This window comes from Schistocerca gregaria, chromosome X (assembly GCF_023897955.1).
Source record: "Schistocerca gregaria isolate iqSchGreg1 chromosome X, iqSchGreg1.2, whole genome shotgun sequence".
NCBI lineage: Eukaryota > Metazoa > Arthropoda > Insecta > Orthoptera > Acrididae > Schistocerca > Schistocerca gregaria.
Genome location: NC_064931.1, coordinates 127,344,942 through 127,357,613, shown reverse-complemented (window position 1 = coordinate 127,357,613; position 12,672 = coordinate 127,344,942). Strand labels below are relative to the sequence as shown.

At 42.6% G+C, this 12,672-nt stretch overlaps 1 protein-coding gene across 2 annotated transcripts in view; it reads right to left on the bottom strand.

Moving 5' to 3' along the window:
• Nucleotides 1-12,672, bottom strand: part of LOC126299556 (uncharacterized) — a 132,421-nt gene that overhangs the window by 32,421 nt on the left and 87,328 nt on the right. For both annotated transcript variants that reach the window (XR_007552826.1, XM_049991551.1), the window contains exon 4: nt 1,658-1,775. Coding sequence is in view for 1 of the 2 variants with exons in the window: in XM_049991551.1 (XP_049847508.1) it covers nt 1,658-1,775 (118 nt within the window). In the remaining variant the exon portion in view is untranslated. The remainder of the gene's footprint in view (nt 1-1,657; nt 1,776-12,672) is intronic.

The following is a 12,672-nucleotide window of genomic DNA, read 5'->3' as shown; positions in this document are numbered from 1 at the left end:
TCCTGTAGGTGATGCAGCGCCAAGGGTAACCGCAGCCATGGTCTCCGAGCTGATAGTCCATGCTGCTGCAAACGTCGTCAAACTGTTCGTGCAGATGTTTGTTGTCTTGCAAACGTCCCCATCTGTTGACTCAGAGATCGAGACTTGGCTGCACGATCCGTTACAGCCATGCGGATAAGATGCCTGTCATCTCGACTTGCTAGTGATACGAGGCCATTGGGATCCAGCACGGCGTTCCGTATTATCCTCCTGAACCCGCCGATTCCATATTCTGCTAACAGTCATTGAATCTCGACCAATGCGAGCAGCAATGTCGCAATACGATAAACCGCAATCGCGATAGGCTTCAATTCGACCTTTATCAAAGTCGGAAACGTGATGGTACGCATTTCTGCTCCTTACACGAGGTATCACAACAACGTTTCACCAGGCAACGCCGATCATCTGCTGTTTGTGTGTGAGAAATCGGTTGGAAACTTTCCTCATGTCAGCATTTTGTAGGTGTCGCTACCGGCGCCAGCCTTGTGTGAATGCTCTGAAAAGCTAATGATTTGCATATCACAGCATCTTCTTCCTGTCGGTTAAATTTCGCGTCTGTAGCACGTCATCTTCATGGTGTAGCAATTTAATGGCCAGTAGTGTATAATTTGTTAGATTTTTCAGAGTTTACTGCTATTTCGGTTAGGTTCAAATTAGCAAACATTTTCGCCTCAATCACATATAAATATTCATTTTAATTGTGAAGCAATTTGGAGAAAATAAATCCAGCGTTTAAAAGAATTGATTTGTTTCCCCCTTCCTCCCTTTTTATTGTCCAACATTTCATTTCAGGTGACACTCGCTAAATTATAAAGATAACCCTTTTTTTGCATAGCGGAGTTGTGTTCTTACTGTGACGGCGTTCCACTGTAAATCAGATGCCCCTGCATGGAACTATATATTTGAGGCTGGATATGTGATTAATTTTTGTGACAATGAACTAATGAGAACTGGTCTTATTTTCATTCAGTACACTTTTGAGGTCACCGAACTTATTGAATTACTATGATTCGCAATTTCCTGGGTTAAGGGAATAGAAGGCTGACACTAATTTCGATGTTGTTTGTGTGTTGAGCTCATAATTGTGGCAGGCATATAGCACATTCCACTGCTTGGCTCCTGCATGCCACGCTCACAACGATCTCTACAAGCTGCGTATTTCATGATCACTTAACATTTTCTTCAACTACTTGTCACATTTTCTGTGGCTACGCGTTATGTGTCTTTAATGCACTAGTTTCCATTGGCTTCTGCACCCCATGCCGTTGATCGTGGCTGATTCTTCCGCCTTTAGGGGCATTTCCCACCCCAAGTGCTAAAAGTTGTCCTGTAATCCCTGCCCTCTCTTTGAAAAAGTTTTTTTTGGTAGAATGAGTGTGACTGTTTATGCCGGGAGACTTCGGTCACATTTTTATTAAAATATAAGCAGTGACTGGGAAAAACCTGGGACCCAGCAATCTAGGGTCAAAGACACAACCCAGAGATCATGGTGATGCATAGAGGAAATTGTGATGGGACGCATCAAAAACATTTCACATACGCTAGCACAGAAATTACATTCATTCTTCTGGAACTTATGCAGTCAAATAAGATGTCACAGAAATGGGCAAAAACTCACCAGGAACACAAACAGTTGTCAAGAAAGACGACGTAATTTGCCACCGACTGACGGTCCTCGCTGTCAGAGTTGTCTGCATCTCTGGTGGCAACGTTCATGGTTCCATCGTCTGCGTTCCCTGAGACAGAAAAAGAAAAACACTCTCAATATACATACCTTGGATCGCTACACCGGATTTCAATCATGTAACGGAGAAAATGTGGAGAAAAGTTTTGAAATTTGTCGGAAGTCGCTAAGGGCTGTCATTATGAAACGCTGGAGGAGTAAATCGTGGCTAATTTGCTCTCCATTTTAAGCAAAAGCTAGATTTTCACGCATCACAGTATTTATGAAGTCGAATATTCTGAACTACGTGTCGCATATATTATAATTTTGCAGCTCCATTCTGTGACATACACTATGTGATCAAAAGTATCCGGACATCCGCAAAAATATACGTTTTTCATATTAGGTGCATTGTGCTGCCACCTACTGCCAGGCACTCCATAACAGCGACCTCAGTAGTCATTAGACATCGTGAGAGAGCAGAATGGGAAGCTCAGCGCAACTCACGGACTTCGAACGTGCTTAGGTGATTGGGTGTCACTTGTGTCATACGTCTGTACGCGAGACTTCCACACTCCTAAACATCCCTAGTTACACTGTTTCCGATGTGATAGTGAAGTGGAAACGTGAAGGGACTTGTACAGCACAAAAGCGTACAGGCCGACTTCGTCTGTTGATGGTTCAAATGGCTGTGAGCACTACGGGACTTAACATCTGTGGTCATCAGTCCCCTAGAACGTAGAATTACTTAAACCTAACTAACCTAAGGACATCACACACATCCATGCCCGAGGCAGGATTCGAACTTGCGACCGAAGAGGTCCCGCGGTTACAGACTGAATCGCCTAGAACCGCACGGCCGCACCGGTCGGCTGACTGAGAGAGACCGCCGATAGTTGAAGAGGTTCGTAATGTGTAATAGGCAGACATTTATCCAGACCATCACACAGGAATTCCAAACTGCATCAGGATCCACTGCAAGTACTATGACAGTTCGGCGGGAGGTGAGAAAACTTGGTTTTGATGGTCGAGCGGCTGCTCATAAGCCACACATCACGCCGGTAATGCTAAACGACGCCTCGCTTGGTGTAAGGAGCGTAAACATTGGTCGGTTGAACAGTGGAAAAACGTTGTGTGGAGTGACGAAGCACCGTACACAATATGGCGATCCGATGGCAGGCTGTGGGTATGGCCAATGCCCGGTGAACGTCATCTGCCAGCGTGTCAGAAGTAAAATTCAGAGGCGGTGGTGGTATAGTGTGATCATGTTTTTCATGGAGGGGGCTTGCACCCCTTGTTGTTTTGCGTGACACTATCACAGCACAGACCTACATTGATGTTTGAAGCACATACGTGCTTCCCACTGTTGAAGAGCAATTCGGGGAATGCGATTGCATCTTTCAACACGATCGAGCACCTGTTCATATTGCACGGCCTGTGGCGGAGTGGTTACATTACAATAGCATCCCTGTAATGAACTGGCCTGCACAGAGTCCTGACCTGAATCCTATAGAACACCTTTGGAACACCGACTTCGTGCCAGGCCTCACCGACCGACACCGATACCTCTCCTCAGTGCAGCACTTCGTGAAGAATTGCCTGCTACACCCCAAGAAACCTTCCAGTGTCTGATTGAACGTATGCCTGCGAAAGTGGAAGCTGTCATCAAGGCTAAGGGTGGGCCAACACCGTATTGAATTCCAGCATTACCGATGGAGGGCTCCAAGAAATTGTAAGTCATTTTCAGCCAGGTGTCCGGATACTTTCGATCACATAATGTATATGAATACTGCTTGCCAAATGTGTTGCGAATGGAGCTCGTAGTAAAGAAGTAGTAAGTTAAAACGTCGTGGCTGATGTTGAAGATTTACTACTCGAACAACAAAAAAGATGTGAGCGATAAACTTTTTCCTTTCATTATTTTGTGCGGGACGACAGCGAAAAAAATTTTCGTATGTTTGAAATTATATGCAGTATCTGTTGTAAGGCGCTGAGTGCTCTCATTCTCAAATAGCGGGAACCTTGACCCAGAAACAAGGGAGTCGAAAGTTACAAGCGAAAATCGGTCTGATACCTCTGACAGCGGAACACATGTACCGGCTCCGTTGTTGCTAAGATTGTAGAATGGACAACTTTCAGAGATGGTAGTATGGACCAAAACAAGACAAAATGTCTAGTAAACATGCTCTCTAAAATGCATACCTTAAGGGCTATAGTCACTCGTTCAGTAGAAGAGATGTGTTCCACAGTAGTGCCCATAGCACTTAAGGTATGCATTTTAGAGCCCTCGTTTCCTGGTCTTTTTTCCCTTCTTTTGTTCCATACTACCACCTCCAAAAATATGGAAACCAAAGAGCTTGCAGTGGAAGAGATATTTTTCGCAGTATCGAAAATGAGCAAGTCCTCATAGCCCTGAAGGTATGCATTTTAGAGTCCATGTTTACTAGACATTTTTTTCTTGTATTGTTCCATGCTATCACCTCTGAAAATTTCCTGTGCCCTAATCTTAGCAACGACAGTACCGGTACATGAACTCGTATTCCACTGTGGCAGAACAATTTTCGCTTATAACTTTCGATTCACTCGTTTCCGGACCAAGATCCCTTACTTAAAGTTGGTACATTTACCATCTCCACCAGCACCGAAAGTTTGTAGTATCATTGCAGAATCATCCTGCATACACACTTTCTAACACTAAAACAGTCTTACTTAAACCTCTTAATGAGTAGATGATGACAACATTTTAAACTTTCAGATTTGGACAATAACTGTGTGAAATATTGAAAACAAAATTTTTGTTCCCCTGGAAGCCGTTATACAGGCAATCTGCGGATGGAATCGGGTTACCGCGCACTGGTTTACTAGGAAACTTCCCATCGCATTCCCCTCAGATATACTGGTAAGATGGACCAGTGGAAAACCCGTCAAAAACTGAACACAGATCAAGTATGAAAACAGGAGGAAGGTGTACTGGACTGCGAAAAAAGAAGCAAAATCGAACAGGTAACGGTCCAAACTCAAGGTGTGCAACATCGAGCGAATTTAAATAACCACGTCGTCTTGATTGTTGGGTACGGTGTTAGACTGCGAAGGGGGAAATTTTTTCTTTTCTTTTTTTTACTAAATTATGAATTGTCCGTCCGGTCATTGACGTTTCTATTCGCTGCATTTAAATCTGTGTCTGTGTGGCGGATAACGACCGTTTGCAACAGCGAGGTGTAAGGAAGAGACCTTCAGAGGTACGTACTTCCTATTTGTTCTACACAAGTACCACATATTATGACTCTTGCGTTCCGTTTTGGAAGTTTTGACTCTTCAATTCCTTTGTTGTAACATAGTTCATACCCGTTTATTTGTTGTTTTCATTTCTGTGAGAGGTCTATGCAGCATATCACCTGCTCTCACTATCCATCACATTTAATTATGACGGTAATATATTCTTACCACATGACTCATATTCTATAACCAATGTATAGCATGACGATTGCCGAGACTACAGAAGCAAGACAGACACATCGATGACCGGACGGAAAGTTCATAATTTTGTGAAAAAAAGAATGAGGCACGAGGGAGATTTGAGTTCAAACCTATGACCATACAACCTTGACGCCGTGATTCTTACAGTGCGCTCGGTGTTGCACATTTTGAGCTTGAACTGTTCGCTGTTTCTATTTTGCTTTCTTTTTCACAGTTCAGTACACCTTCTGCCGGTTTTCTTGCCTGATCTGTCTTCAGTTTTTGACGGGTTATCCAATGGGTCATTTTACCATTGAATCTGAGGGCGTTGCGATTGGGACTTTCTCTCGTCAGTTGTCTAGTACTATGGATTTGAAATTTAGGTTTTGCAATGTGTGGATGGTGTCAACCCAAATAAGTAATGCTCATCGCATATTTCACATTACAAAATAAATTTCAAAAAAATGGTTCAAATGGCTCTGAGCACTATGGGACTTGAACATCTATGGTCATCAGTCGCCTAGAACTTAGAACTACTTAAACCTAACTAACCTAAGGACATCACACAACCCCCAGCCATCACGAGGCAGAGAAAATACCTGAGCCCGCCGGGAATCGAACCCGGGAACCCGGGCGTGGGAAGCGGGAACGCTACCGCACGACCACGAGATGTGGGCAAGTAAATTTCAGAAAAGTGGAAGTTCATGTACCCTTGCGATAGAAAGGTGGCATGTTGGTGTAGTACTGTGTCAGTTTGAACGATATGTATTAATAGGGTCTGCAAAACACGGAGAATAACCTGCATTCCATCAATGTCTTGAGTTGTACTGCAGCTCGGCGGTAGCAAGGAGGCGTAGAGTAGGCCGACACGCGTGAAGGGGCAACCTGGGCGAGGTATACGTACACAGGTATAAGCGCTTAAATTGAATGTAGTCTTAGTCTAATTTGGGACCACTCTTTGGAACGAACACCTAAAATTCAGGAAGAAAGTTTTCTTTCCTACACGCTCGTGTTTTCCGTTGACACCTGGCGTCGCACGAGGTACTTAATGAGATGACTGTCTAAATATTGCAAAGGCTTAAATTGTAAGCACGTGCCGAAACAGTAGAGAAAATGCACCTGGGCAGGGACACCTGATATACTCCTTACTGCCACTGAATTAGCATTCGGGTGGTGCAGGTTTCAATGCCTCTTCCGGCCGCCCTTATTTTGGTTTCCGTTGTTTACATTTTTACTATATTGGTTGCAAATAGTTTATTTCTTGTTGTTTTTACTTGGTTTCAGGACAAGCTTGTTTCGGCAGCCATTTTCAGGAATTCGTCTAGATGGAGTAACGTCCATGAAACATCTTGGAACTTAATTTCTTTTATTTACTGCGTTGTTAATATGAGTCATGTATTTAGCCACTACAGAAATTTTCTGTTACTCTTAGACAGTTGGCAAATGACAGATCGTTCCATTGATGCATTATCTGTCATTTGACAACTGCCAAAAAGTAACACGAATTTTCTGTGTAAGGTAAATACATAGTCTGTATTAACAACACAGTAAATAACAGAAATTACGTGCCAAGATGTTTTATGGACGTCACTCCATCTAGACGAATACCTGAAAATAGCACAAGGGCCGAAACAAGCCTGTCGAGAATCCATGTAAAAACAACAAGAAATATACTCTTTGCAGCAAATTTCGTAAAAAAGTATAAGAAGATAGCATATTATAACCTTGTGCAACATTTACTACCTCATCCTTGTCTTGGCGAGCTTGTGCTCCGTTTCTAATCTTGGCATCGACGAGACATTAAACATTAATCTCCCTTTCTTTTTTCCCTAACTAGTAAAGTTAGGTTTGATGCAGTAACATGGGCACTGAATGTCAATTTTTGAATAGCTACTTTTCTATCTTTTATGTCACTCGGTATCATTTATATCAGGAAGTAATAAATTAATTACGTAGTTTTCTTATTTGGTGTTCCACTAAGATGATTACCTGGTGCATTTACATTTTTCCGTGTGTTGTAAGTAATTATAAATAACGCATCTGTCTGCATTATTAGTATGGTACGACCATAATTTGAGCAGAATTCGGTAAGGGCAAACAGTGACCACCTATTTGTTTCTCGTTTTGAGTAAACGGAATATTAATATTTATCCCACACAACGACACTTAATTCGAGTAGACTACGTTCAAACAGTGAAATAAATCACAGGAAACGGTTTGTAGCTGAAGGTGTAGAAAACTGAACTAAAACCTACGAAATTATTCACAGTTCTTCAATATATTGACTTCCCTACGGATAAGGCATCTTACACCTTCCTGTAATCGAGAAGCAACACACGCATACGCAGAAAAACTGAAAATAACGATCTAATTGACAGTGAAAAAAATAGTCAGTAGACAGAAAATATTTGGGTTTCATTTTGGAGATCATATGAGGTTAAGCTGATTACCATTGTGCTTAAAGCTGAATCTTTAGGACACGTGTTTATTGCAGTTTTAGCATTTGACAATGATCTGTGGACTTCAAATAAAGCAAACCTTATAAAAAAATTTAAGAGTTTCCCAAATGGCATGGAAAGGAAAATTTTGGACGCAACTGTAAGGGGCCGGAAGACATGTAAGTCTAAAGTTGATGCTACCACAGTGTCTGTTACGAAATGGAAATGTTAATCGACTAGGCATACAGTTAGACGAACTGAGGGAGAATGCAGTAGGAAAATTCTTCGTAGGCTTCTTCTCGATAGAAACGATCTAGACAACGATTCATTTCAATTGGCTACAGGAAAGAAGAAGGGGAAAATACTGAGCGTGTTAATCTCATGACTGAGACATGTAGATGAGTCTAGAAGGAACCCATGAAAAATGGCTGATGATTTGTAGTATGGAGGATCCATCGCACCATTACTTCATAGCTCCATTTCCTGTTGCACTTGCGTATGCATCTTACGTGAAACGTGTTTACTAAGTAGGCAGAAGAATTTTTCTAAGGTTGGTTTGAAATACTAATGCTCTAAATTCGCTTGACAACATTCCCTGAGAAGAACTTCGTCTTTCTTTCAGAATTCCTTTGACCTGTTTCTTCACCTCAACTTTTGGACACTTGACATTTGAATATACTCAAGAGTGGATCTCAGAGGATCTTGCGTACGGTTTCCATTGAACATGTGATATATTCTTCCAGAATTCTTCTAACAAGTTAAAGTCTTAGATTCGCATTCCCTACAAATTAATTTACGCATCCGTCCTCCATCATACCACTGCATAAATTTGCCTATGGTTATTTAACCCACCCAATTTGTTCCAACAATTTATTATTTGTATTGTGTTTGGGCACTAAGTGAATTGTTTCCCTATTGATGGGCGTTCCCTAGCACTTATCATCCTATATTAGTCACGTTACTTCAGACAATAAACAATGAGGGGCGAATAGCACAACTTTCAGCTTAAAGAGGATAAATAATACAGTTACTTAAATTTAAATGAATTCCACACATTCTATAAAAATCACATTTTTAAGGTTGACGCGAAATGAACACAAAAATACTAGCAGAGAGAAAGCCATCAGAAGGTATGCTCTGCAAGCAACATATAATTGCCAGTGCGCTATAGTTAAATACTACACCCAATTACATACAAATCTAAAGAAACGAACTCGAGTTTGAAACAAACGAAAACGTTACGAGAGTACCTGTTAGCTGAAGCATGCTGTGCTTTAATAGTCGAGCCAAGAGTTGTTTCTACCGGTAGACAGTTGTATCTTTTTAACATTCTACATATACATCTTCACACATGAGCCACAAGTCGTTATACAGAGCATGCCGGAGGGTTGGGTAAATTGTTATAAATTGTATCGCCTTTAAAATATACCACTAACATAATTAGCATACTAACTGCATGGTGATGCCGCATGTTGGACAGGAAATGTATTATGTTGTATTCTGCTGTTGTGCGTGAACAATTCGAAAGACAGTTGATTGCTTTGGCGTGGAATGGTTCAAGTATATTTTGTGCTCTGAGACAGTAAATGTTCGTTTGTGAAGCTAAGCACCCGTACTCTTACAGATACGTAAAGTCTATTACAATTTATACAGAATATGACAATACTTATTCAGTGATAATACTGCGTAAATACATTTAGAAATCAGCCTTGCCTCTATGCAGCAAAAATAAAGTTTATAAAGTATGGCTTCGTCCTATGAGCTGTACCACCATTTTTCTTATAGATTGTACTGGTACACTTTACAATAATGTTCACTATATTTGTGTTAACAAATTGATATAACAACTGTACTACTATATTTGTTGTCCACTATAAATTTAACTAAAGAAAATGGCGCAATCATGCGTTGCTTGGCCTCCACACACCCCTCATAGACAACAGACACTAGACATTACATTTTTAAGCCACTTGCAGCTTATTACAACCACAGATTATTACAACCACGCAGCTGACAATGGCCTCGCACAAATCCTGACAGCAATATTAGTCAGACAAGGATTTCTCAGCTGTCAGGAGAGTTATATGGCAGGGCTGCGACCGTGCAAAATGCTATCAGTAACTTCTCCAGAACTGTAATCTGGCCATTGGATCCACGTTTTTCCAAGATTCGGACCTCGTGGTGACTAAATTCAACCCATAAGAAGAAGCTAGAAATGAAGAAGAAGAACTGAATGAACAGGCAATTCAAACATTTCCAGGTAAATCAAGACAAACTAATGGAATTTAAGCGTCCCTGAATCCTTCAACTCCCACGAAACAAATCTGTGGTAGAAGAGTGTCAGAAGGCCCACAAGATACCTCCTCTACTCCAATTCTACAAACAAAGAGTAAGAGGCAGAGCAACATCACCCGCTGTCGAGCTCATCGGTACTCCTTACAACAAGCTCCTCCTTCACAAAGAGTATGAGAAAACGAAAGTAGGTCTAATAAAACTGAAACTGGCGGAAGCAAATGTGGCAATACGTCTTCAGGTTGGTTCTGAAAGGTCTGCGAAATTGACCAGGAGAAAGAGATTATGTTACTCAAATACTATGTATGGCTCCACACCCGGTGTGTGAAAGTAAGTGCGAAGAAAAAGTGATTAGCTGCTAACTTGTACGCGTAGCTAATGCTGAAATTATTCAGTGTAAGTCCAAAAGTAGCATAATATTTTAGCTGATGATCGTGTATTGAGTTGCGCTCTACCAAAACTACAGTTATATAGTTTTGATAAAATGCATAAATGATCTAGTAAATGGTAACATTGCCTGTACTATTGGTTGCACTGGTAGAGAAAGAAACATAATTCTGTGTTTAATACAGATACAGGGAGTCGATGCCTACTCTTTGTTTTTTGTATGTTTGTAAATTGAATATTTTGTATCTGTACAAAATATAAATTGAATTTTATAAGTAATAAAAATTAGTTGGTCGCGTAACTTCCTACGCTTTTATGTAACCAAAGAAATTACTTTTGATACAAGTACAATTTACATGCACAAATATAAAAAAATGTATAATTGTCGTGGTTATTTTGCACTCAATGAAACTTTCTTCATCATGATCAAAGGCAAGAGTTTCCTGTTATTACTGACAAATGAGAAAGCTCTTTGTGAGTAACAGAACCATATTTTATATAAGCTCGACGAAGTATTGAGGCAATATTTGATATGTTTTTGTTTCACTTTTTCTAAATTTACCTTTTTTTTTCAAGAATTTGCGTCTTCTAGCACTGTGTGATAAATCTACACTCCTGGAAATGGAAAAAAAGAACACATTGACACCGGTGTGTCAGACCCACCATACTTGCTCCGGACACTGCGAGAGGGCTGTACAAGCAATGATCACACTCACGACACAGCGGACACACCTGGAACCGCGGTGTTGGCCGTCGAATGGCGCTAGCTGCGCAGCATTTGTGCACCGCCGCCGTCAGTGTCGGCCAGTTTGCCGTGGCATACGGAGCTCCATCGCAGTCTTTAACACTGGTAGCATGCCGCGACAGCGTGGACGTGAACCGTATGTGCAGTTGACGGACTTTGAGCAAGGGCGTATAGTGGGCATGCGGGAGGCCGGGTGGACGTACCGCCGAATTGCTCAACACGTGGGGCCTGTGGCCTCCACAGTACATCGATGTTATCGCCAGTGGTCGGCGGAAGGTGCACGTACCCGTCGACCTGGGACCGGACTGCAGCGACGCACGGATGCACGCCAAGACCGTAGGACCCTACGCAGTGCCGTAGGGGACCGCACCGCCACTTCCCAGCAAATTAGGGACACTGTTGCTCCTGGGGTATCGGCGAGGATCATTCGCAACCGTCTCCATGAAGCTGGGCTACGGTCCCGCACACCGTTAGGCCGTCTTCCGCTCACGCCCCAACATCGTGCAGCCCACCTCCAGTGGTGTCGCGACAGGCGTGAATGGAGGGACGAATGGAGACGTGTCGTCTTCAGCGATGAGAGTCGCTTCTGCCTTGGTGCCAATGATGGTCGTATGCGTGTTTGGCGCCGTGCAGGTGAGCGCCACAATCAGGACTGCATACGACCGAGGCACACAGGGCCAACACCCGGCATCATGGTGTGGGGAGCGATCTCCTACACTGGCCGTACACCTCTGGTGATCGTCGAGGGGACACTCAATAGTGCACGGTACATCCAAACCGTCATCGAACTCATCGTTCTACCATTCCTAGACCGGCAAGGGAACTTGCTGTTCCAACAGGACAATGCACGTCCGCATGTATCCCGTGCCACCGAACGTGCTCTAGAAGGTGTAAGTCAACTACCCCGGCCAGCAAGATCTCCGGATCTGTCTCCCATTGAGCATGTTTGGGACTGGATGAAGCGTCGTCTCACGCGGTCTGCACGTCCAGCACGAACGCTGGTCCAACTGAGGCGCCAGGTGGAAATGGCATGGCAAGCCGTTCCACAGGACTACATCCAGCATCTCTACGATCGTCTCCATGGGAGAATAGCAGCCTGCATTGCTACGAAAGGTGGATATACACTGTACTAGTGCCGACATTGTGCATGCTCTGTTGCCCGTGTCTATGTGCCTGTGGTTCTGTCAGTGTGATCATGTGATGTATCTGACCCCAGGAATGTGTCAATAAAGTTTCCCCTTCCTGGGACAATGAATTCACGGTGTTCTTATTTCAATTTCCAGGAGTGTATATATTTTTTTTATTTCTACTACAATAGGCCTCTGTTTCGCGTAACAAATGGACAATTTCCATATGATACCTGAATTAAACGCTGATAATTTAAATTTTGCTATAAATACTGTCTGTTTTTAAGTAACAGACAAGATGATAACACTGTGCAACAAAAATATTCTGTAGGTTACACAGGCCTTTATGCTCTATGTGATCAAAATTATCCAGACGCCTGGCTGAAAATGACTTACAAGTTCGTGGCGCCCTCCATGGGTAATGCTGGAATTCAATACGGTGTTGGGACACCCTAAGCATGGTGACAGCGTCCATTCTCGCAGGCATACGCTCAATCAGGTGCTGGAAAGTTATTGGGGAATGGC